Source organism: Natrix helvetica (assembly GCF_964273705.1).
Source record: "Natrix helvetica genome assembly, chromosome: 13".
Lineage (NCBI taxonomy): Eukaryota > Metazoa > Chordata > Lepidosauria > Squamata > Natricidae > Natrix > Natrix helvetica.
In genome coordinates, this window is record NC_138557.1 from 10,145,166 (window position 1) to 10,169,256 (window position 24,091).

At 44.3% G+C, this 24,091-nt stretch overlaps 1 protein-coding gene across 1 annotated transcript in view; it reads left to right on the forward strand.

Moving 5' to 3' along the window:
* The window catches only part of FBXL16 (F-box and leucine rich repeat protein 16), a 57,636-nt gene that overhangs the window by 27,545 nt on the left and 6,000 nt on the right, over positions 1–24,091 (forward strand). The window contains exons 2-3 of the mRNA XM_081966092.1: positions 14,026–14,738; positions 21,422–21,930. Coding sequence (XP_081822218.1) covers positions 14,040–14,738; positions 21,422–21,930 — 1,208 coding nt within the window. The 5' untranslated portion in view covers positions 14,026–14,039. The remainder of the gene's footprint in view (positions 1–14,025; positions 14,739–21,421; positions 21,931–24,091) is intronic.

Consider the following 24,091-nt stretch of genomic DNA (forward strand, 5'->3'; position numbering starts at 1 on the left):
TTCTGCGCTATTCAGAACAGAAACGGTTTTTTTTTTTCACCAGTTCAAATCGGTTTACTATAGCCGTGAGGCCAGATGCCATAAAATATGCAGCAGTGTAACCGTTACATATATAATGATAGTATAAGAAAAAAAGTAATGAATATATGAATGTATAAACTCAGTTAATGTACAGATGATAGCTTGAAATTGGGCAGCTCGGGAGGATATTTTAAAATCCTTGTCTGACTGTATTGACTTAGGACCGTAATTCTGGTCTCAATTATGGTTGAAAGTTGAGGACTATCCATACATTCCTTCCTAGTACCGTGTTTCCCCGAAAATAAGACAGGGTCTTATTTTCTTTTGACTCCCGAAATAAGCGCTTGGCCTTATTTTCGGGGAGGTCTTATTATTTTTGAGGTGCAGGAGGCAGCGAGCGTGGTCACCTTGTGGCTGCTGCTGTCTTGCAATTTTTTTGCTTATTTTAGCGCACGCACTCAAAAGCCCGATTGGGCTTATTATCTGGGGAGGTCTTATTTTCAGGGAAACAGGGTACCTATCTCTTCCCACTTATGACTATAACCATGTTGCTTGTATCTTTAAAATTTATATTGCTTTATTTGTTTCCTAGTATAATTTCATTGCTTATTAGTAGCCCATGACTTTCACTAAGTGTTGTATCATGATTCTTGTTGAATGTATTCTATTTTATTTTTCTTTACACTGAGAGCATATGCAATAAGGACAAATTCCTTGTGTATCCAATCACACTTGGCCAATAAAGAATTCTATTCTATTCTATTCTATTCTATTCTATTCTATTCTATTCTACTCTACTCTACTCTACTCTACTCTACTCTACTCTATTCTATTCTTTCCTTACTCTATTCTTTCCTTATTCTATTCTATTCTAGTCTAGTCTATTCTACTCTTTCCTTTTTCTATTCTTTTCTTATTCTATTCTATTCTACTCTACTCTACTATATTCTATTCTTTCCTTATTCCATTCCATTTCATTCCATTCCACTCCACTCCACTCCACTCCACTCCACTCCACTCCACTCCACTCCACTCCACTCCACTCTACTCTACTCTACTCTATTCTATTCTTTCCTTTCCTAATTCTATTCTATTCTATTTCAAAATTGTGCCGGATGATAAATAAAAGGCTGCAGCAAAAAGTGAAAAAATTTGGCTGCTCTCCAAAGTATGGGGGGGGGCAACCCACCTAAGGACATTTTCTCACTGTCCAGGGTGCTGAAACATCCCCCTTGAACCAAGTCTTCTGGGAAAGTAAAATAATTTTTTCTTCTTCTCTTAATTACATGGGCTGGTTTATAAGGGGATTTTTTTAAAGATTCTGAAAGGACTCTATTTGCATCCTTTAAACCTTCCCTAATGTCCCCTCTTCGATAGAGAAGTTACCATTTGCAAGAAGATAATGATTTCTATCATCTGTTTGTTTCTTTTTTTAAATGTTCAATTAGTATCCCTAATTCATGTGGATAGCTGCACCAGTCCTGGCAAAAATTTTAAGGTGTCCCAAGTCGGTATGTCAGCTTTCTTTCCTGAAGACTTTGTTCTAATAGACAAACTATTGTTTTGCTCCTGCCTAATATCTTTGCCATAGTCTTGGGAAGAGACGGATATTCCCAAAGCAGCCAGAGACCAATCATCTTCCTATTTCTGTCAAATAATTTAATTGGAAGTATCCATTTTAGTCACCGGCAAGCTGTACTTGATCTGAGGGAGTTTTTGGCCTTTCCCCCACTAGGGTGATTCTATTTATGCATTTATTGATGTCTGCTCCTTTTGCTCTCTCTTTCAACCCTAGCAATAAATTATCTAACTTTTCCACATGGAAAGTCAGCTAGACGTTAAATGAGTGGGTGAAGAGACTGCAAATCTCGGACTGACTCTTCTCCCTAGAGCCATGATGGGGAACCTATGGCATGCATGCCACAGGTGGCATGCAGAGCCCTCTCTGCGGGCACACCAGCCGTCGCCACAGCCCAGCTGCACCACGCATGCATGTGCACCTCCCACCGGCCGGCTGGTCTTTGGGTCTCTGCTGTGTATGCGCAGGGAAGGGACCTTCCCCGATCTCCACAGGTTCCCCAAAGTGCGCCCTACCTTTCTATTCCATTTCTGCTGCCCGCACCAACCTAGAAGCCAAAATGGCACATGTGCGGGGGATGTGCATGCACTGCATTTTGGGGATTGGGACACCCTTGCTTTGGGCACTTGGCACCAAAAAGGTTAAGCATCACTGCCCTAGAGTTATGTCCATTCTTCAGACAGGACCCTAACCCAAAACCCATCTCAAAATAGTCAGTGAGACACAATGCAAAAATGTGTCCACAATCAGTAACAAGAAGCCAGAATGAATACATAAATGTCCAAACTCAGTTAATGGGCTGGTGTATTGTACAGATAGTAGCATGAAACTAGGCAGCTTGGGAAGGATATTTTTAAGTCCTTGTCTGAAAGAAATAACAGGAAGAAGAAATCCCACTTCCTGCCTGGAGATTTCTTCATAATCAGATAAATGAAGGTGTGGTAGAGTTCTTATATAGAGAACAGAGGGATAGAATCAAGATCACATGAAGTGTTAATACCACTTTGTAATGCCTTGGTAAGGCCACACTTGGAATACTGCATCCAGTTTTGGTCGCCACGATGTAGAAAAGATGTGGAGACTCTAGAAAGAATGCAGAGAAGAGCAACAAAGATGATGAGGGGACTGGAGACTAAAACATATGAAGAACGGTTGCAGGAACTGGGTATGTCTAGTTTAATGAAAAGAAGGATGAGGGGAGACATGAGAGCAGTCTTCCAGTATTTGAGGGGCTGCCACAAAGAAGAGGGAGTCAAGCTATTCTCCAAAGCACCTGAGGGCAGAACAAGAAGCAATGAGTGGAAACGAATCAAGGAGAGAAGCAACTTAGAACTGAGGAGAGATTTCCTGACAGTTAGAACAATTAATCAGTGGAACAGCTTTGCCTCCAGAAGTTGTGAATGCCCCAACACTGGAAGTCTTTAAGAAGATGTTGGATAGCCATCTGTCTGAAATGATATAAGGTTTCCTGCCTGAGCAGGGGGTTGGATTAGAAGACCTCCAAGGTCCCTTCCCTCTGTTATTCTATGATTCTTAATTTCAGCCACAGCAGATGTGCTCCACCTCCACACATGCATTTCTATTCTGCTACGCAGGAAGTCCTTGACTCACAACTCCAACTGAGTTCAAATTTTCTGTTGTTTATAGAGGAAGCCAGATTCACTTAATGACTGCATGGTTCACTTAAGAACTGCAACGTTTCAATTAACTGTGGCAAAAAAAAAATTGGGAATGACTTATTTAATAACCACCTTGCTCAGCAATGGAAATTCTGGTCCCAATTGACGTCATAAGTCGAGGACCACCGGTAATATTTTTCTTGGAGGTCTCAACCCAAAAGAAATAATCTGTTGATTGGGTTTTTGCCGTTGTTGTTGATTAGCTGGAGAAGTTAGCTTAGCAACATGTATGGGTCTGTAAGGAGTTAAAATTAACCTCTTTGTTGTATTACCAGGACACGGTGGCTCAGTGGCTAAGACGCTGAGTTTGTCGATCAGAAATGTTGGCAGTTTGGCGTTTCGAATCCCTAGCGCCACATAACGAAGTGAGCTCCCGTGACTTGTCTCAGCTTCTGCCAACCTAGCAGATCAAAAGCATGTAAAAATGCGAGTAGAAAAATAGGAACCACCTTTGGTGGGAAGGTAACAGCGTTCTGTGCGCCTTGGGGGTTTAGTCATGCCGGCCACATGACCATGGAGACCTCTTCGGACAGCGCTGGCTCTTTGGCTTTGAAACGGAAATGAGCACTGTCCCCTAGAGTTGGGAACGACTAGCATGTATGTGCAAGGAAAACCTTTACCTTTACCCCTTATTAACCCCCCCCCCCAATGACTCAGTTAAACATACGGTGGGCACAGAGTGTGTGACCTCGCCTCACTTCATTGGCTGCCACAACATGGGATGAATGAAGCATTGATGAAGTAATGCCAGATGTCTCACCATGAGTCTGATTACAAAGGAGAGCTGGAAAACATAGAGCATGAATAATGCTGCAAACCTATATTCTGTAAAGCCCTTAGTCATTCTTTTAATGAAAAGAAGGACCAGTGAGACATGATAGCAGTCTTCCGATATCTCAGGGGCTGCCTCAAAGAAGAGAGAGTCTAACTATTCTGCAAAGCACCTGAGGGTAGGACAAGAAGCAATGGGTGGAAGTTAATCAAGGAGAGAAGCAACCTAGAACTGGGGAGAGATTTCCTGACAGGTAGAACAATCAACCAGTGGAACAACCTGCCTCCAGAAGTGGTGAATTCTCCAACACTGGATGTTTTTAAGGAGATGTTGGATAACCATTTGTCTGAAATGATATAGAGTTTCCTGCCTGAGCAGGTGTTGGACTAGAAGACTTTGAAGTTCCCTTCCAATTCTATTATGCTATGCTATGCTATGCTATTATTCTATTCTATTATTCTATTCTATGCTTTTCTATGCTATGCTATTCTATGGTATTCTATTCTATTTTCTACTCTATGCTTTGCTATGCTATTCTATTTTCTATTCTATTCTATCCTATTCTCCTGATGTATTCTCAGTCTGTTCTCCAAAGAACATCTCATGAAGTATAAGCCCCCACTGCTATCACCACAATTTATTTCCATCCCTGCCTTTCTACTTGAAGAGAAGATCGAGGCGGTAAATGAAATGCCTCTAAGGAGGAAAAGACAGTTTGAAACCCACCAAAACATTATAATGTCGAAAAGTAAGTCCGGTTCAGAATAATGTTAACAGAACAACGGTGTTGGAACAGACCTTGGAGGTCTTCTAATCCAACCCCCTGCTCAAGCAGGAAACCTTATACCATAGGGATAGAGATTCTCAGTCATCCGGGTCATGGTTGTCCCCAAAGGTGCTTCTTCAGGTCCCTTCCAGCTCTGTTATTCTGTTACATGTCAAACTGGCCACCCTCTCCTGTCTTCTCCTCTCCCCACTTCACCCCGCCTATGAAAAACCTGAGTCTCCAAACGCCGCTCTCTGTCACTGCAGGAAATGGAAACAGGCCCGTCTCCCAGCCTACGAGCCCCCATGCTGGGAGCGCATTATGCATCCACTGCCAACAGGCGACAAGTGGCGTAGGAGGACATGAGCCCCTAATTGGCATCTTTCCTTTGAATTGCAGAGCCCAAAGCTCCCCCCCCCTCCGGGGAGGGCGAAGCTCTGTTCTAATCAGCGGGAAGATATTGTGGGCAGAAATCGCATGGCACACAGCCTCTTGGGTTGCCCTATCACACCGTTCATGCCATCAGCTGCTGTTGCCCACCCACTCACCCAGATTAAAAATGGAGGCGGCCGTCCAGGAGAAGCGATGGGCAGGTTAGATAGAATGATGGGCTGTTCCATTCCAAACTGCTGGGGAAAGCAGGGGGCGGGGGGGGGTATATTTGTATGTGTAATTTACAACTTGTAAATTTTGCTTTCACTGATAGAAAGCTAAGACAGCAAGGAGAAGACTTCTGTTCCAAGCAGTGGGACATAACAAACATTGATGCAGGTAGCACTCGACTCGCAGCAGCTCGTTTAGTGACCGTTCGAAGCTACGTTGGTGAAAAAAGTGACCAATGACTGTGTTTCACACTTGCGACCCTTACAGCACCCCGAGGCCCATGTGATTTACATTCAGGTGTAAATTGTCAGGTTTCCTTGTCAGGTTTCCCAAAAAAATGCATTATTTAATAGAACATAGAATAACAGAGTTGGGACATTGGAGGTCTTCTAGTCCAACCCCCTACTCAAGCAGGAAACCCATGTCAGACAAATGGTTGTCTGATCTCTACTTCAAAACTTCCAGTGTTGGAGCATTCACAACTTCTGGAGGCAAGCTGTTCCACCGATTCATTGTTCTCACTGTCAGGAAATTTCTCCTTAATTCCAGGTTGCTTCTGTCCTTGATCAGTTTCCACCTATTGCTTCTTGTCCTACCTTCAGGTGCTTTGGAGAATAGCTTGACTCCCTCTTCTTTGGGGCAGCCCCTCAAATATTGGGACTCTGCTATCCCATCCCCCCTACTCCTTCTTTTCACTAGACTTGACATACCCAATTCCTGCCACCATTCTTCGTGTTGTTTTGCTAGAAAAGGAAGACCGGCTTCTTTTGCTTTAATTTAAAATGGCTGCAGAATCCAGAGTGTTAGGGGGCATCTCTGTTTGGAGACAGAGAGTAGCACAGCGGAATGTGCAGCCAGAGAGAAAAACGTTGCTAGTAGAAACACGCGAATAGAGTCACAGACACTGCTAGTAAAATTAAGTAGCTTTACTACTAAAGTTGCTTCACAAGCAGTGAGAGTAGATATTAGTCCAAACACAATTCAAAGAACAAACAATTGCTTACAGTCGCAGTTCACGTTCCAGTCACCAAGTCATCAATCATAGGACAAGCAGAGAGGGAGAAGGAGCTCTCCTGACTTCCTCTTATAGCAAAGATAATTAAATCTGTTAAGTATATCCACTCATTTAAAGTAACAGCAACCTTTTTTCATTGTAGATAAATATATATTGCCTGCCCAACACTAGGAGTATACTCCCAACACAGATCTTTCCTCTACAACGCCGTGACCCATGGTTTGAAATCTGGAATAGAAAGCTTTAAGCGTGGATCACGGCCTCCCTCTTCTTTCCCCCTTGGAAAAGGAATAGCTTGCTTCTGAATTTGCTTTCCCTCCCTGATCAGCTGCTGGCGCGTCTCCTGAATTCAAGGAAGGCCCAGGCCCTGTTCGTTGGCAGCGAGAAAACAGCACGCTTGTCAAATGTGTGTGTCTGAGAGGAATTTCTCCGAGCCAGCCATCTGCATTGGCACGTGATTGCAGGAAGCCTGAAGACAGCAGAATCCCAGCTTGGCTTCAGAGTGTCTCAGCCAGAGAGTCCCTGGAGATGCGAGGCCGTCTCTCTGCTTTCACTCAAGTTTGGGCTGGTGTGCCTGAGACAAATTGGATGTGACACACAGATTGTGCGTTTAGAATGTTTCCAGCCCGGGTGGAAAGCTTGACCTGACACATGGAAGGGACCTTGAAGGGGCCATCAATCCTTAACTGGCATATTTAAAAGGAAGGAGAATATCCAAATCCTGGCCAGGAGGTCCGCAGTAGGTCAAGAAGGCAATGTGGTGGCCAGCTGTTCAACCAGCTGTTCGAGCTGAGCTTTAAATAGCAGATTTATCCGTGCATTGAGCCGATGCTAGAAATTCTACCCTACTGAGGTCACATTCGGTCTGGTGAAGCAGCCGTCGCTTTGGAAATGTTTCCAGGGGAGGGGAAAAATCAGATTTGATGAAAGTTCCTTGGGAGGGAAGGGAATATTTTTAGATGTTTCATGTTGGGTGGAAGCTTGTTAAAAAGTGACCCAATCTAGAAGTAAGAAGAATTTTTCTGACAGGGAGAACAATTAATCAGAAGAATAACTTGCCTTCTGGAATTGTGGGTACTTCATCACTGGAGGTGTTCAAAAATAGACAACAACCCTTTGACTGGGATATGGTATAAAGTCTCTGCCTTCATCAGGGGGTTGGACTAGAAGACCTCTGAGGTCTGCAGCGGCAGCCAAAAAAGCCAATGCAATCCTAAACTGCATTAAGAGAGGGATACAATCAAGATCAAGGGAGGCACTAATACCACTCCATAAAGCCCTAGTAAGACCACACCTAGAGTACTGCATCCAGTTTTGGTCACTACACTATAAAAAAGAGGTTGAGACTCTAGAAAGAGTGCAGAGAAGAGCAACCTGGATGATGAGGGGACTAGAGGCTAAAACATATGATGAATGGTTGCAGGAACTGGGCATGGCTAGTCTAGTGAAGAGAAGGACCAGGGGTATCATGATTGCTGTCTTCCAATATTTGAGGGGCTGCCACAGAGAGGAGGGGGTCAAGCTATTATCCAAAGCACCCAAAGGCCAGACAAGGAATAATGGATGGAAACTGATCAGGGAGAGATTCAACCTGGAAATAAGGAGGAACTTTTTGACAGTGAGAACAATCAACCAATGGAACAGAAGCTGTGGAAGTTTCATCACTGAAAGCTTTCAAGAAGAGACTAGACTGCCATCTGTCAGAAATGGTGCAGGGCCTCCTGCTTGTGCGGGGGTTGGACTAGATGACCTCCAAAGTCCCTTCCAACTCCGTTAATATGTAAATCTATACATCCCTAACTATTTCTTCCTAAATATTTAAAATGGTTAACTTCCTGCAGGAATGGGGAGGGCTCCTCTTCAATTGCAGATGTCATCCTTTTCCTGTTCTTTTTTAGAAATATGACATTCCACTTAACACAATAGTCGAGTAACGGAGAATGGCTTGAATTACCTGATTTTCAGGGGTATTGATTGACGGTTCCTGAAAAATCCAATACGACTTTTAGCTCAACAATAGATTCTCCAGAGAGCAGGCTAATCTTGGTGAAATGTGACAGGGTTTTAGAAATAAGAGCCCGCACAAGCTCATCAGAAAGTAGGCAATGTACGCACACCCTCGCTCAATGCAGCATGTGGGTTTCACAGGTTAGAGCAGGTGGCTGATCTTCAAATACCTGAGTAGGGTTAGATTTATGACTTTCGATAGGAACTGTCCGGAATTTGCAGGGATAGTTAAACTGGGAAGTTAAACAATATCCCAGAATAAAAGAACATCGCAAACCATTTCCAATTAACTACCAAGAAAATCACATGCATGGCTGGCTGGGGAATTCTGAGAATTGAAGTCCATACTTCCAAAGTTGTCTGGGAATTCTGGGAGTTGAAGTTCACCTGTCCTAGAGTTGCTCAGTTTGAGAAATACTGTTGTTGGCGGTCAGCAGAGTTGGCAGGAGAATCGGACAGGGGGGAGGTTGGGGAGGAACATGACCCAGTCCTGGGGGCTGAGGAAAGCTCAGACGAGGGCTCTGCATCGGAGGCAGAGAGGGAGCTAGACAGCAGTGAGGCAGAGGAACAGCTGGAGCCTGTTCCCTGTGTGCGCATGCGCAGAGCTGCCAGAAGACAAGAACAACTAAGAAAGCAGAGCTCACTTACGAGTAAAGCCACATCTTGGAGGTGATTGGCCTCTCCCAGAGGAAATAAAAGAGGAACGAATGAGGAGTGGGCTTTTGAAGGAAACAATTTGTTCATTCGGTCCGGAAAGTTCTGTTGGTGATTATGAGAGATCCTGTGCCAAGTTTTGCTTTGCCCTGCTTTTGGACACTATTTATCTGGTAGCTCTCCAAAAGAGATAAGGTGCGTGTGGATAAACATTCCTCTGAAAGACTGTTTGCTAAGCCTTGCTGACTGGGAATGAAAGGAATTCCTGGTCGTGTAAATAAAAGAGGTTTTGTCTTGCTTTCTAAGGAACCCTGGGTCAGAATAAATACTGACTTGGACCCTTAACGGGGGTGGGTGGGTGTGTTAAGAAACCAAAGGGCTGCAAGCCAAACTAGGAAATGGGAAAAAGACTCCAGAAAAAGGAAATGACTTCCATATCAAAGCTAAGAAATTAGAAAACTAAATGCACATGTCCAGCTTATCTCAAAGAGGCCTTCTTATACTTAAATGCACTTGCCTACGAGTCCAGTCCTAGCTAGACTAGCCCATTGCTAGACATGCTAATGACAAGTTGGCCTCCATCCAGCTCCAATTGCCTGTTGTTGTTGTTGCCTTCGATCTGGAAATTCATCCCAGATTGACTGTCCTTTGGAGGTGGCTCAGGAAATCCATCCCACAAGAAAATTAGAAGCAAATATTATCGAGACAAGCCTCCATAAGAGAATTGTGCAGGTGTGATTGTCTTTTTCTCTCCTCTTCCTCTTACCTCCCCGTAGGACATGAAGGAACCAGCCTAAATTTCTTCCAAATACTAGCTTTTCCCCCTACCACCCCCACCCCCAGGGCTCAGTAAATACTTCTGGACTTTAAAACAAATTATTATTATTTGGGTAACTGCTTTTGAAAATTTCCTTCAAGGCATAGCCCCAGCAAATGGTAGCAGCTGCTGGAAGGATTTTGCTGCCAGCTATTTTCCAATCTCAGCTTGTAAGCGTTTGGGGTGAGGATGATTAAACTACTGAGCTACTTCAGTACTTTTAAAAGTTTGACACTCTTGGGAAGTGTCTGAGCTTGCCCAAAAAATATACATTTCAAGAATCCTTTGCATTGCAATCCAGGGTATTGCAATGAAAGGATTTGGGGAAAGTCACTGGAATGGCCTGTTTATCAGCTAGTTGACTGATTAGTTGGTTGGTTGGTTGGCTGGTTGGCTAGTTGGTTGGCTAGCCAGCTGGTTGACTGGTTGGTTGACTGGTTGACTGGTTGGTTGGCTGCTGGTTGGTTTTCTGGTTTGGCTACCCACCTTTAGAAACACAACTCAGGGTAGCTCACAACAGCAACACAATCCTGAAAAAACACTAGAAGCAAAAATGTCAGCCATTCTTCTTCAATCCAACTAACACCACTCTCTTTAGTCTTTAACTAGGCACTTGGGGAGGGGGGAGACCATAATGGAGGGAAGGATGGGAGGAATCAAAACAACCTTATTCCATCATTTGAACATACAGTAATCCACTGTTACGAAATCATCAACTAGTAGGGATTTCCTCCCGCAACGTTTCTCAACCACCACAATAGCAATAGCACTTAGACTTATATACCGCTTTACAACATTTTACAGCTCTCTCTAAGCGGTTTAGAGTCCGCTATCACCCCCAACAATCTGAGTCCTCATTTTATTCACCTCGGAAGGATGGAAGGATGAGCCAACTTTCAGTCTGGTGAAATTCAAACTGCCAAATTGCAAGCAGCCGGCAGGCAGCAGAAGTAGCCTGCAGTACCGCATTCTAACCACTGCGCCAGCATGGGTGACTGGAGCATGTTGTCTGAGGAATTTTGGGAGTTGAAGTCCACCCATCGTAAAAGTTGCAGAGGTTGAGAAAGGTTGGGTTACAGGACAGGTGTGAGTGGACATTTTTTTTAGGGTACCAAGAAAAAGAAAATGCCCTGATTGGGAGATAAGGGCCTCGTAAAGTCAAGAGACCCAATGGTAAAATAGACAGGTGTGTCCAGGGGGACCAAAGAAGTCAATGACACTTTTCAAACGATGTCACTGCTATCTTGACACACGGAACACAAAGCCCCTTGCGCAGAGGCTGTTTGTGGAAGATGCCTGAGATAAATTGCCCAAAAATGCACCTATTGTATGAAGCAGAAATTATCCGTGATTTATTTTGCTCGCGCATAAAGTGAGGCTGTTCGGAGAGGTGACATATGGTGCTGGAATATGCAAATCAAGGCTGGGGGAATGCACATCAAATCCAGGCAGCCCACAGTTTTCATTTTGTCCTCTCTGACTTGCGGTTCAAGACTCTCGTGTGCGTAAATCAAAGTAATCTATGGTTTGCTTTCCTATTTATCGAAGAAACTCCGCTGGCTGTTTTTCCACGCCTTACTCGGCTTAAAACGCAAAGCAAACACTTTACGGCTTAGCACGGGCGAGGGACTCCAGCTAAACTCCCCTCCGCAAAGAGTTCATGAATTAACTAGGTGGGGATCAATAATTCAAGGACAGTCCTTATCACCCCACGGTGACAAGACCTATAGTCAGTTCTGCTCTTGTTTTTGCTCTGCGTTTTTGCTCTGCTGGCCCAAGGATGGCTGCTTTTTCCTTCATTCAGCCGGTTCCACTTTTGGTTCATTACAGATTTTAAAAAGGTAGCAATTTCGTGAGTTAAAGAGTTGGTGAGCTAAGGACCCTTCATGCCGTGCTCTTAGCATTAATATGGAACTGTATTTGTTGTTATTTGCAATTTCCCATGGAAGGATTCTTCTGGGAAGAGCTGAATTCAGGATACTACTAGTGTAATTGATATTTTTTGTTGTTAGTTGCGAAGTTGTGTCTGACCCATTGTGACCCCATGGACAACGTTCCTCCAGGCCTTCCTGTCCTCTACCATTCTCTGGAGTCCATTTAAGCTCACGCCGACTGCTTCAGTGACTCCACCCAGCCACCTCATTCTCTGCCATCCCCTTCTTCTTTTGCCCTCCATCGTTCCCAGCATGAGGCTCTTCTCCAGGGAGTCCTTCTTCCTTCTCATTAGGTGGCCAAAGGCTTTGTGTTTCCTCTTCAGGATCTGACCTTCTAAAAAGCAGTCAGGGTTGATCTCTTCTAGGACTGACCGGTTGGATCTCCTTGCAGTCCAAGGGACTTGCAGTATTCTTCTCCAGCACCAGAGTTCAAAGGCTTCCATTCTTTGGCACTCAGCCTTCCTTATGGTCCAACTTTCACGGCCATCCATTGCAACTGGGAAATCCATAGCCTTCATTCTATGGACTTTTGTTGGCAGGGTGATGTCTCTGTTTTTTAGTGTGCTGTCTAGATTTGCCATAGCTTTCCTCCCCAGGAGCAAGCATCTTTTAATTTTAATTTCTTGGCTGCAGTCCTCATCTTGGAAAATAAAATCTGTCACGACCTCCATTTCCTCCCCATCTATTTGAAATTGAGAGGGCCAGATGCCATGATCTTGGTTTTCTTAATGTTGAGTTTCAAGACAACTTTTGCACTCTCCTTCATACTACCGGATACTAATAGTGTACTATTAAAGGAGAAGGGGAGGGAGAAGGGGAGTCTCAGAAAGACAAGTGGGGTTTTCCAGGGAGGAGGCAGCCCATTCCAGAGAGGGGCCCAAAACAAGAGACTGCACTGTCCTGAACTGCATGGAGGAAGGAGAAAAAAGTTCAGGGTAGCCACACTCTAGAACTTCCCAGGGTACATCTGTTATTAGATTACAAGGTTGTAGCTTTAGTCTGGCAAGATTCTGTCTGTTAAAGGTTTAAAGGTAAAGGTTTCCTAGGTCTAGTCCAATTCTAGGAGGAAGTGCTCATCTCCATTTCATAGCTGAAGGAGCTAGCATTATCCAAAGACACTTCCATGGTCACGTGACCAGCATGATTATTCTCCAAGGGTACACAGAAGACTGTTCCTTCCCACTAAGGTTGTACCTGTTTATCTACTCGCATTTGCATGCTTTCGAACTACTAGCATGGCAGAAGAGGTTCAAGGTAGCCTTACCTTACAATCTCCCAGGGTATATCTATTAGGTTAGAATAGAATAGAATAGAATAGAATAGAATAGAATAGAATAGAATAGGAATAGGAATAGGAATAGGAATAGGAATTAGAATAGAATAGGAATAGAATAGAATAGAATAGAATAGAATAGAATAGAATAGAATAGAATAGAATATTGGAATGAAGAATGGAATGGAATAGAATAGAATAGAATATTGGAATGAAGAATGGAATGAAGAATGGAATGAAGAATGGAATGGAATAGAATAGAATAGAATATTGGAATGAACAATGGAATAGAATGGAATAGAATAGAATAGAATAGAATAGAATAGAATAGAATAGAATTCTTCATTGGCCAAGTGTGGTTGGACACACAAGGAATTTGTCTTTGATGCATAAACTCTTAGTGTACATAAAGAAAAATAAAATAGAATACATTCATCAAGAATCATAAGGTACAACACTTAGTGATAGTCATAAGTTATTAGTAAGCAATCAAATTATACTAGCAAACAATAAAACAATATAAATTTCAAAGGTACAAGCAACATGGTTATAGTCATAAGTGGAAAGAGATAGATACCAGGAAGGATGAGAAGAATAATAGTAATACAGTCTTACTAAATAATTAGATAGTGTTGTGGGCATTAGTTGTTTAGCAGAATGATGGCATTCAGAAAAAAAAACCTGTTGTGTCTAGTTGTTCCGGTGTGCAATGCCCCAAAGTGTCGTTTTTGAGGGCAGAAGTTGAAACAATTTATGTCCAGGATGTGACGGGTTTAGCTTTAGTCTGGCAAGATTCTGTCTGTTCAGTTCAAACCAATAAAAAATATTGGGCTTGACCAGAATTCTACGGTGTCAACTTTGGACTTGTGGGTGACATCTAATGCTTCTCTGTTGTTGTGTTGCAGAGTGATCTTGGAAGATGTCGAACCTTGGCAACAGCGATACCAAGCCCCCTTGTCTACCCCGGAATGGACTCGTTAAGCTCCCCACCCAGGCCAATGGACTCGGCTCCGCGAGCATCACCAAAGGGACTCCAGCGATGAAAAACCGCCTGTGCCAGTCTTCCGTGCCTGCCATCATCAGCCCAGCCTTAATGAATCACAGTGACCTGTCCATGCCCGGCCTCACTTCACCGTTGTCTTTGGCGGCTCTGGCAGGAGGGCCTTCAGGAGCCACCGTGATGGGACTTCCCGCCGATGAGATTTCTCCCGCCAATGGCGACCTCCCATCCCTGGATGACCTCTCTGGCTCCCCCACCAAAAGACACCTGGCCGTGGATGAGAAGATCCTGAACCGTTTGTTTATGTACTTTTCAGCCTGTGAGAAATGCATCCTGGCCCAGGTGTGCAAAGCGTGGAGGAGAGTCTTGTATCAACCCAAGTTTTGGGCGGGTCTCACGCCGGTGCTGGACACCAAAGAACTCTACAACCTCCTGCCCAACGGAGACAAGGAGTTTGTCAACCTTCAAGGTTTCGCCATCCGGGGGTTTGACGGTTTCTGCCTTGTGGGGGTTTCTGACTTGGACATCTGTGAGTTCATCGATAATTACGCCCTCTCCAAGAAAGGGGTGAAATCTATGAGCCTTAAGAGATCGACCATCACAGATGCAGGACTCGAGGTAGGTCTTCGGTTGCCAGGCTGATGGTGGGGCCTCTGTTGCAGAGTTCAGTCTGGGGTCTCTAGAGCAGCGGTCACCAACTGGGGTTCCATGGACCACTGGGGGTCTGCGAGAAAATGTTGGTGGTCTGCAGAAAAATTATTTGCATATTTTGTGTTGCACTAAATCAGGGGTCCTCAAACTACGGCCCCTGGGATGGATATGTGCAATGAATGCTTGTGTTGCTGCAGAGAGTCTCCCCCTTTGGGGTCTTTTTGTGTGGATCGGAGGGTGGCAGAAATTCTGACCTGGGGTGTGCTTCTGCCTCCTGGTGGGGGGCTTTGGGTGAAGGCTGGAGGGAAGTGCCATTGGTGGTGAAGAGCCAGGGGGGCTCGTTCCAGTGGGATAGCATCGTGGCCTGGAACTGGCTGACCATCTCAGCCCACTGAGCCTCCAGGCGCTGGCATCTGGCCTTGCACTCCCACAGGTCTTCCCTCTGCTTGGAAAACCTATGCTCGTAGTCCTCAGTGAGGTGCTTCTGCTGAGCCTCCTTCTCGGTCAGATCCAATTTGAACTGAGCTGTTTAGCCAACTCTTTCTCCTGGTGGCTGCTTAGCTCCAACAACTGCTTCCTAAGGAGCCCAGGTGGGCAGGGGAAGACTGGCTGAGAGGGGAGGGGTGAGTTAAGGTGCCTCTCAATGTGAGTGACATTAGGTTGCCCATGCCCACTCAATCACATGCCCACCTAGCCACGCCCACCTAAGCCGGTCATTAGGCAGATCATATTAGTGATCCACAAGATTTAAAATTATGAATTTAGTGCTCCCTGAGGTCCGAAAGGTTGGTGACCCCTGGAATAGATGGCTATGATATTAAAAGAAAAAAAGTAAGTTGGCCTCCAGGAGAACCTAATGAAAGTTCCATCTCGTTTTTATGTGGCCTACATGTAATACGTGTGGGGCTGCTGGAGGTCTTCTGAATCAATCCCACCCAGCCCACTTTAAAGAGGATCAAATAGGCTTATAGCCCTCTCCACTTTGGAGAAGGGGCCTCTTGGTGATCAATGTCACTGGAATAGGCGTGTAAGAAAAGCTTTTACACCTCCGGTGTCTTTGATGCTAGAAAGTTAAAGACTCTTGAAAGAGTGCAGAGAAGAGCAACAAAGATGATTAGGGGACTGGAGGCTAAAACATATGAAGAACGGTTGCAGGAACTGGGAATGTCTAGTTTGATGAAAAGAAGGACTAGGGGAGACATGATAGCAGTCTTCCAATATCTCAGGGGTTGCCACAATGAAGAAGGAGTCAAGCTATTCTCCAAAGCACCTGAGGGTAGAACAAGAAGCGATGGGTGGAAACTAATCAAAGAGAGAAGCAACTTAGAACTGAGGAGAAATTTCCTGACAATGAGAACAATTAATCAGTGGAATAACTTGCTTTCAGAAGTTGTGAATGCTCCAACACTGGAAGTCTTTAAGAAGATGTTGGATAGCCATTTGTCTGAAATGGTATAGGGTTTCCTGCCTAGACAAGGGGTTGGACTAGAAGACCTCCAAGGTCCCTTCCAACTCTGCTATTGTATTGCATTGCATGAATCAGATTCACCTGTGGGCTTCCACCAGAAGCCACGGTGGAGCACCACCACAAATGCTTGTGTGAAAAAATAAGGAGCATTGAACAGCCTTTAATTCAGAGATTCCAGATGGAATAAGCACATTATATGAAATCTACGGAGATTCTCCATCATCCAGGTCACGGTTGTCCCAAAGGTGCTTTTTTTTTAAAGAGGCAACTGGACTTTTTGATTTTTCTTTGAAGACGTTTCGCTTCTCATCCAAGAAGCTTCTTCAGCTCTGATTGGATGATGGAGAATGGAAGGATTTATACTCCTTGCAGACAGCTGGTCATTTGCATTATTCAGGTGACCCTGAGGTCACAGACAAACCTCCAAGTGGCCTCAAGGACTCTCCAAAAGGATGCAAATGAGCAGATCCCCACCATCCAGTCAGAGCTGAAGAAGCTTCTTGGATGAGAAGCGAAATGTCTTCAAAGAAAAACCAGAGAAAGTCCATTTGCCTCTTGAAAAAGCACCTTTGGGATTATACGAAGTCTATGCCATATTGTTACTAGAAATCGACTTCATGTGTTGCGTGACCCATCCCTTTGTCAAACATGGCTTAGTCTCAAGTGGGAACCTAGCTACTATAGGTTATTCAGCCAACCACAGTTAAAGTCAACCATGGCTTAGCAAGAAGTAGGAAATCACTCCATAGGTCTCACCTTCCAACGACATCTCACTCATGCAGGATTTTGCAATCTGATCCCACATGCATTCATCCTAACAGTTGTACAAAACACCAGACAAATTACAACTCTGGTTCGTTTCTTTCTTTCTTTTCATGTTTTATTTGTTTTATTTATATTACTTTCCGTTTCCATCAAACAGTGCGCGATCTGGGCTCAGTTATTTGAACATTCATAATCTACATCTTTGTTATTATATCCAACATAATAATGTTAATAATATAACTATATATTAATATAATTACAATAATACATAGCATCTTCAACGTCAAATTCTCTCCATGTTAACATTTTCCCTTTTCATAGCTCCTCCTTTCTAACTTCTGTTTCTGTTGTCTAACCATTGATAAAATTCATCCACGTCAAAAAATATTCCATTTCTTCTTTATCCTGAATAATGAGCTTTAATCTGTCCGTTTCTGCGCATTTTAGTATTTTCTTAATTGCATTCTCATTTGACGGAATCTCACCATTTTTCCATTGTTGTGCAAATAGAATTCTGGCTACAGTTAGTATATGTAAAACCAGATATATAATCTTTTTATCATATTTTTCCAGTAGGATGTCCAACAAAAATATCTCTGGTTTGAAGTCTATATGCTGCCTTATCATTTTTTCTAACCCTGTGTTTTCATCCAATATTATTTAGCTTTTGGGCAAGTCCACCACATATGATAGTTTGAATCCAATGGTTGATTACACTTCCAACATTTAGCAGATCTATCTTTATATATTTTGGGCAATCTTTCCAGTGAAAAATGCCATCTATAAAACATTTTGTACAAATTTTCTTTATATGCTGTTGACATAGTCAATGTAACATTTCTATCCCATAGTTTCTGCCATTTAACTAATTCTAGTGCATATCCAAAGTTTTTACTCCAGGCAATCATTGTCTCCTTTCCCTTTTCCCTTTCCAATTTAATACTTAGTATACAATACAATACAATACAATAGTAGAGTTGGAAGGGACCTTGGAGGTCTTCTAGTCCAACCCCCTGCCTAGGCAGGACACCCTATACCGTTTCAGACAAATGGTTAACCAACATCTTCTTAAAGACTTCCAATGTTGGGGCATTCACAACTTCTGGAGGCAACTTCTATTCCACTGATTAATTGTTCTCACTGTCAGGAAATTTCTCCTCAGTTCTAAGTTGCTTCTCTCCTTGATTAGTTTCCACCCATTGCTTCTTGTTCTACCCTCAGGTGCCTTGGAGAATAGTTTGACTCCCTCTTCTTTGTGGCAACCCCTGAGATATTGGAAGACTGCTATCATGTCTCCCCTAGTCCTTCTTTATATAACAATATAATTTCTTATATAAGAAGTATATAACAATATAATTTCTTTATCAGTTTATAATCTGTTCCAGTTAATATCTGGTCTAACTCTGTTAATTCTTTATTAAAGCCATACATTTTAGCATCTTTCTGATCCCAATTCTTGTTCTTTTTGGGAGGGGTAGCAAGACACCATTTCCCATAAGCTTAATCCAGGAGTGTCTCCACATGCTGCCTAAACCCCATTGGAACAGATGTCTTCCTGAGATATTAAAGCAGACGGGTGAAGTTGCTATTAGTGAGCAATTACGATTACAGTAATTGGAAATGTTGTCTTTGATTGTTTCCCGTGTCCTGATATAGTAACGGAACTAAAATAGAGTCACGGGTGGTGGGGGGAGGGAGAAGCTTAATCTTAAATCATCATATTTCGTTCCCGACTGATTAATCAAGCAAATGGCTCGCGGTGACTTTACCAATTAGAAGTGTTGGTTTTATACTGGTTGAAGACTAAAGTAGTAGTGTCTGCTTGAGTGAAACATGATTTTGCCTGCATTTGAGAGGAAAGCGCGGAAGATTAAACCAGAAGCATTTGGTCTACCAAGCATTTGCAATGATATCGCTTGCGCAAGAGACGAAAATGACAGATTTCGTGCTAGTAGCATCTAGAGAGACATAATCGGTATCTAAAACAATTAGCCCCTCCTAATAATTTAAACAATACAGCTAAAAGACGAACAGAGGTAGATGCAAACCTATTTTATTGACTCATCAGTACCTACATTACAATAACACAGTGTTCTCACCTAGGCTTCCCAAGATCATGAAGCCGACTCCTCATCCCGACAAAACCTCTTTTATTTAGGGTAAAGGGAATTCCTCTCCAGCAAAGTCCCAGCCAACAGTCTTTCATGAGATTTCACAACTACAGACCTTGATCAGGCTTGGAGAGCTGCCAGGCCGATATCTTCCAAACTTCATGCTGTAGCAGCAATTACTTGGCAAGAAGTCAGGAACAGATCTTGACCCTAATGAACTGAACTAATTGTCTCCTGCAAACTCCACTCCCCTTTCGCTCCTCTTTATTCCCTATGGGAGTGGCCATTCACCATTCACCTGTGCCTTGACTCCTGAGTCGGGCCCTTGTTCCTTAGCTGTTCCCTTCTCCTGGCAGCTCTGTGCATGCGCACATCGGGAACAGGCTCCAGCTGTTCTTCTGCCCCACTGATCTCCATCTCCAAGATCAGCAGGCATTTTTACACAAGAGGCTAATCGTGAGTAATATTAATCTTGGTTAGTTTTGGGGAAGCTTAACTTGCAGTGTGTTGTACAAATCCATACTCCTAGATACAATACATTTTGCAAAACTAAATGCTGAATTGGTTAATTCAGTAACCAAGTTGAGCTTGTTGCGCGAATTCAGCCACCTGGGTAAATTCCTCCAGTGGTTGACAGCAGTTATTCTCTAACAATCATGGTAAACATGATCATAAAATTGGGTCCAGTCATATTCAGGCCACATTGCTCAATGACTGCATCACTTAGAACCGAAATCCCAATCTCAATTGTAGTCGTACATCGAGGAGTACCTCTACAGTAAACAGGTGAAAAGTGTTGGGTAAAGGCAGTTGGCCTTATTTGACTCTCCCTGGTTTAGAGTGGGTTTTGTGAACTTAGCCTACCTTTAACAGAGCCTTTAACAGATTAACCGAGTTGGAAGGAACCTTGGGAGTCATCTAGTCCAACCCCCTGCCCAAGCAGGAGATCTACACCATTTCTGATAGATGGCAGTCCAGTCTCTTCCTCCAAGCTTCCAGTGATGAAGCTCCCAAAACTTCCAAAGGCAACTTCTGTTCCCTTGGTTGATTGTTCTCCCTGTCAGAAAATTCCTCCTTATTTTCAGGTTGAATCTCTCCTTGTTCAGTTTCCATCCATTATTCCTTGTCTGGCTTTCGGGTGCTTTGGACAAAAGGTTGACCTCTTCCTCTCTGTGGCAGCCCCTCAAATATTGGAAGACTGCTATCCTCTCTCCCCTGGTCCTTCTCTTCTTTTTTATATACACATTTTTTTCCTTTAATACAAACATTTCAGCATTCATTAGTCAGTGTGTCATCCAAGTACATGTTTTTGTCTCATAATAATTAAAGCTACCACCATATTATTTATAGATATCTAATCTTATCATAACATTACCTCTCAACATACCTACTCTTGTAACATTTCTCTTCCTAATGATTTAATTTTATAACACATTTCTCCATATTCATTCTCCAGCCAATCATAAAATAATTCCCGTATAATATAATAACCAGATTCTTCCTTTCCTTTAATTGCTAATGTTAATCTGTTCATTTCTGCACATTCTAATATTTTCTTAATCACATTTTCATCTGTAGGGATTTCTTCAGCTTTCCATTTTGTACAAATACAATTCTAACTGCGTTTATCTCCACTAGACTAATTCCTGCAACCGTTCATCGTAGGTTTTAGCCTCCGGTCCCCTCATCATCCTGGTTGCTCTTCTCTACACTCATTCCAGAGTGTGGTGAGAAAAAATGGATGCAGCATTCTAGGTGTGGTCTTACTAAGGCTTTATAGAGTGGTTCTAGTACCTCCCTTGATCTTGATTGTATCCCTTGTTAATACAACTTAAGATTCATCCAGTGATGAAGCTCCCACATCTTTTGAAGACAAAGCTGTTCCATTGGTTGATTGTTCTCATTGTCAGAAAGTTCCTCCTTATTTCCAGGTTGAACCTCTCCTTGTTCAGGTTCCATCTGTTGTTCCTTGTCTTTAGGTGTCTTGGAGAATAGGTTGACCCCCTCTTCTCTGTGGCAGCCCCTCAAATATTGGAAGTCTGCTCTCCTGTCTCCCCTGGTCCTTCTCTTCCCTAGACTAGCCAGGCCCAGTTCCTGCAAGTGTTCTTCCTATGTTTTAGCCTCCAGTCCCCTAATCATCCAGGTTGCTCTTCTCTGCACTCTTTCCAGAGTCTCAACTTCTTTTTTATAGTGTGGTGAGCAAAAATGGACGCAACATTCTAGGTGTGGCCTTACTAAGGCTTTATAGAGTGGTATTACTACCTCCCTTGATCTTGATTGTATCCCTCTGTTAATGCAACTTTCAGGTCATGCTGGAACAGATGCAGGGTCTTATGCACCTGGAGCTTTCTGGATGCAACGATTTCACCGAGGCTGGTCTCTGGTCGAGTCTGAATGCCCGCATCTGCTCCCTGAGCGTCAGCGACTGCATTAACGTGGCCGACGATGCCATTGCGGCCATCTCACAGCTGCTGCCCAACTTGACGGAGCTCAACCTTCAGGCCTATCACGTGACGGATACAGCCCTGGCTTACTTCACTGCCAAGCAAGGTTACACCACCCACACCCTCCGCCTGAACTCCTGCTGGGAAATCACGAACCACGGCGTGGTCAACATGGTGCACAGCCTCCCCAACCTGAGCGTGCTCAGCCTCTCCGGCTGCTCGAAGGTGACGGATGACGGTGTGGAGTTGGTAGCGGAGAACCTCCGCAAGCTTCGGAGCCTGGACCTCTCGTGGTGCCCCCGGATCACCGATATGGCTCTGGAGTACATCGCTTGTGACCTCCACAAGTTGGAAGAGCTGGTGTTGGATAGGTAAGGTGGGCTCCGAGTCCTCTGATTCCTTTTGCAGGTGACAAGATTTTGCAGGCCCGAAATGAGACACCGCAGGGAATTAGGGTTCACCGGGGAATAGAAACCTTTGGACAGCTCGGGGTTGTCCCTTTGACGGTCTTCAACTGACAGAGCAGATCCCACAAAGGACACCACTCAAAGAGGCGAAGGGACACTGAGCCACGGTGGCACAGTGGTTAGAGTGCAGTACTGCAGGCTACTTCTGCTGCCTGCCGGCTGCCTGAACTTTGGCAGTTCAAATCCCACCGGGCTCAAGGTTGATTCAGCCTTCCATCCTTCTGAGGTGGGTAAAATGAGGACTCAGATTGTTGGGGGGCAAGAGGCTGACTCTGTAAACTGCTTAGAGAGGGCTGGAAAAGCACTGTGAAGCAGCATATAAGTCTAAGTGCTGTTGCTATTGTCCTTCCTTCCCTCCCTCCCTCCCTCCTTCTTTCCTTCCCTTCCTCCCTCGCTCCTTCCTTCCTTCCTTCCTTCCTTCCTTCCTTCCTTCCTTCCTTCCTTCCTTCCTTCCTTCCTTCCTTCCTTCCATGGTGCACAGTGATTAGAATGCAGTATTGCAGGCTAACTCTGCCAGCAGTTCGAATCTCACCAGGCTCCAGGTTGACTCGGCCTTCCCTCCTTCCGAGATTGGTAAAATGAGGACCCAGAATGTTGGGGGCAATAGGCTGACTCTGTAAACTGCTTAGCGAGGGCTGTAAAGCATTGTGAAATGGTATATAAATCTAAGTGCTATTGCTCTTGCTCTTTTCCTTCCTTCCTTCTTTCCTTCCCTCCTTCCTTCCTTTCTTCCTTCCTTCCTTCCTTCAATGGTGCGCAGTGGTTAGAATGCAATATTGCAGGCTAAATCTGCCAGCAGTTTGAATCCCACCAGGCTCAAGGTTGACTCAGCCTTCCATCCTTCCGAGGTGGGTAAAATGAAGACCCAGATGGTTGGGGGGGGGGCAAGATGCTAACTCTGTAATCTGCTTAGAGAGGGCTATAAAGCACTGTGAAGCGGCATATAAGTCTAAGTGCTATTGCTATTGCTATACACGGTAGAGAGCGGGACAGACAAGGATGAGGTAAGGCAATGGAAAAACCCATGGGATGGTCCCAAGTTAAAGAATCAGAGAAGGAATTTGGTCCAAGATCGCTTCCAAAGTTCTATCAGCTTCTTCAGAACCTCAAAGCGCCCAAATGAGAGGAGAACATTTTCTCAAAAAGACCTATGATTCATGGTCACTTGTCACCAAGGACCACTTTTGTTGCAACACATCCAATAAAGTCTGTTATGGTGTTATCATCCTCTCGACATCTGATCCATCCACTCCTTTTTTTCAAATCCCTACGGGTAGCTCCCTTACTAGTTATAAGACGAAATTCCAAGCGATACCGCAGTGAGTTTCCCTTTGGAATGGATCTTTTCCTAGAACCAGGATGGAGGCGGGGGTGGGCGGAGGGGGCTGCTTCCCTGACCACTTTCTTAATCATCAGAGGTCTTCATATATGGTAGAAGGCAAGTTCTACCATTTAAAACCCTTCTTCTCCAGCTGGGCATCACCCGTCCTCTATGATCTGATCCTGCCCTTGAGTTGTGTGCTGGGCAGTAGAAGTTGTCGCAGCTCACACATAAGGGATATTGGGAAAGCCCAAGTAACATTTCATCACTGGTTGGGCCATGATCTACCCCCGTGATGGTGGACCTGTGGCACGCATGCCACAGAGCCATTTCTGAGGGCATGCGAGCCGTTGCCCTGTCAGCTCCAGCGCGCATGCCAGCTGATTTTCGGACTTGATTTTCATCTGTTTTTCGCCCTCCGGAGGCTTCCCTCCCCAGGCTCCTAGAAAGCCTCTGGAGCTTGGGGAGGGCGAAAAACAGATCTACTGAGTCCACCGGAAGTCAGAAAACGAGCCATTTCTGATCTCCGGAGGGCGGGGGAGGCTATTTTCATCCTCCCCAGGCTCCTAGAAAGCCATGCACACATGCACAGGGCAGTGGGAGCGGGGGGGTGTCATGCACGCATGAACAGGGGGCATTGCACCAGGGGGGCATTAAATTATGGGGGTGGGCACGCGCATCCTTTTGGCACCTGAGATGAAAAAGATTCTCCATCACCGATCCACTCCGTTCCAGACATTGCAT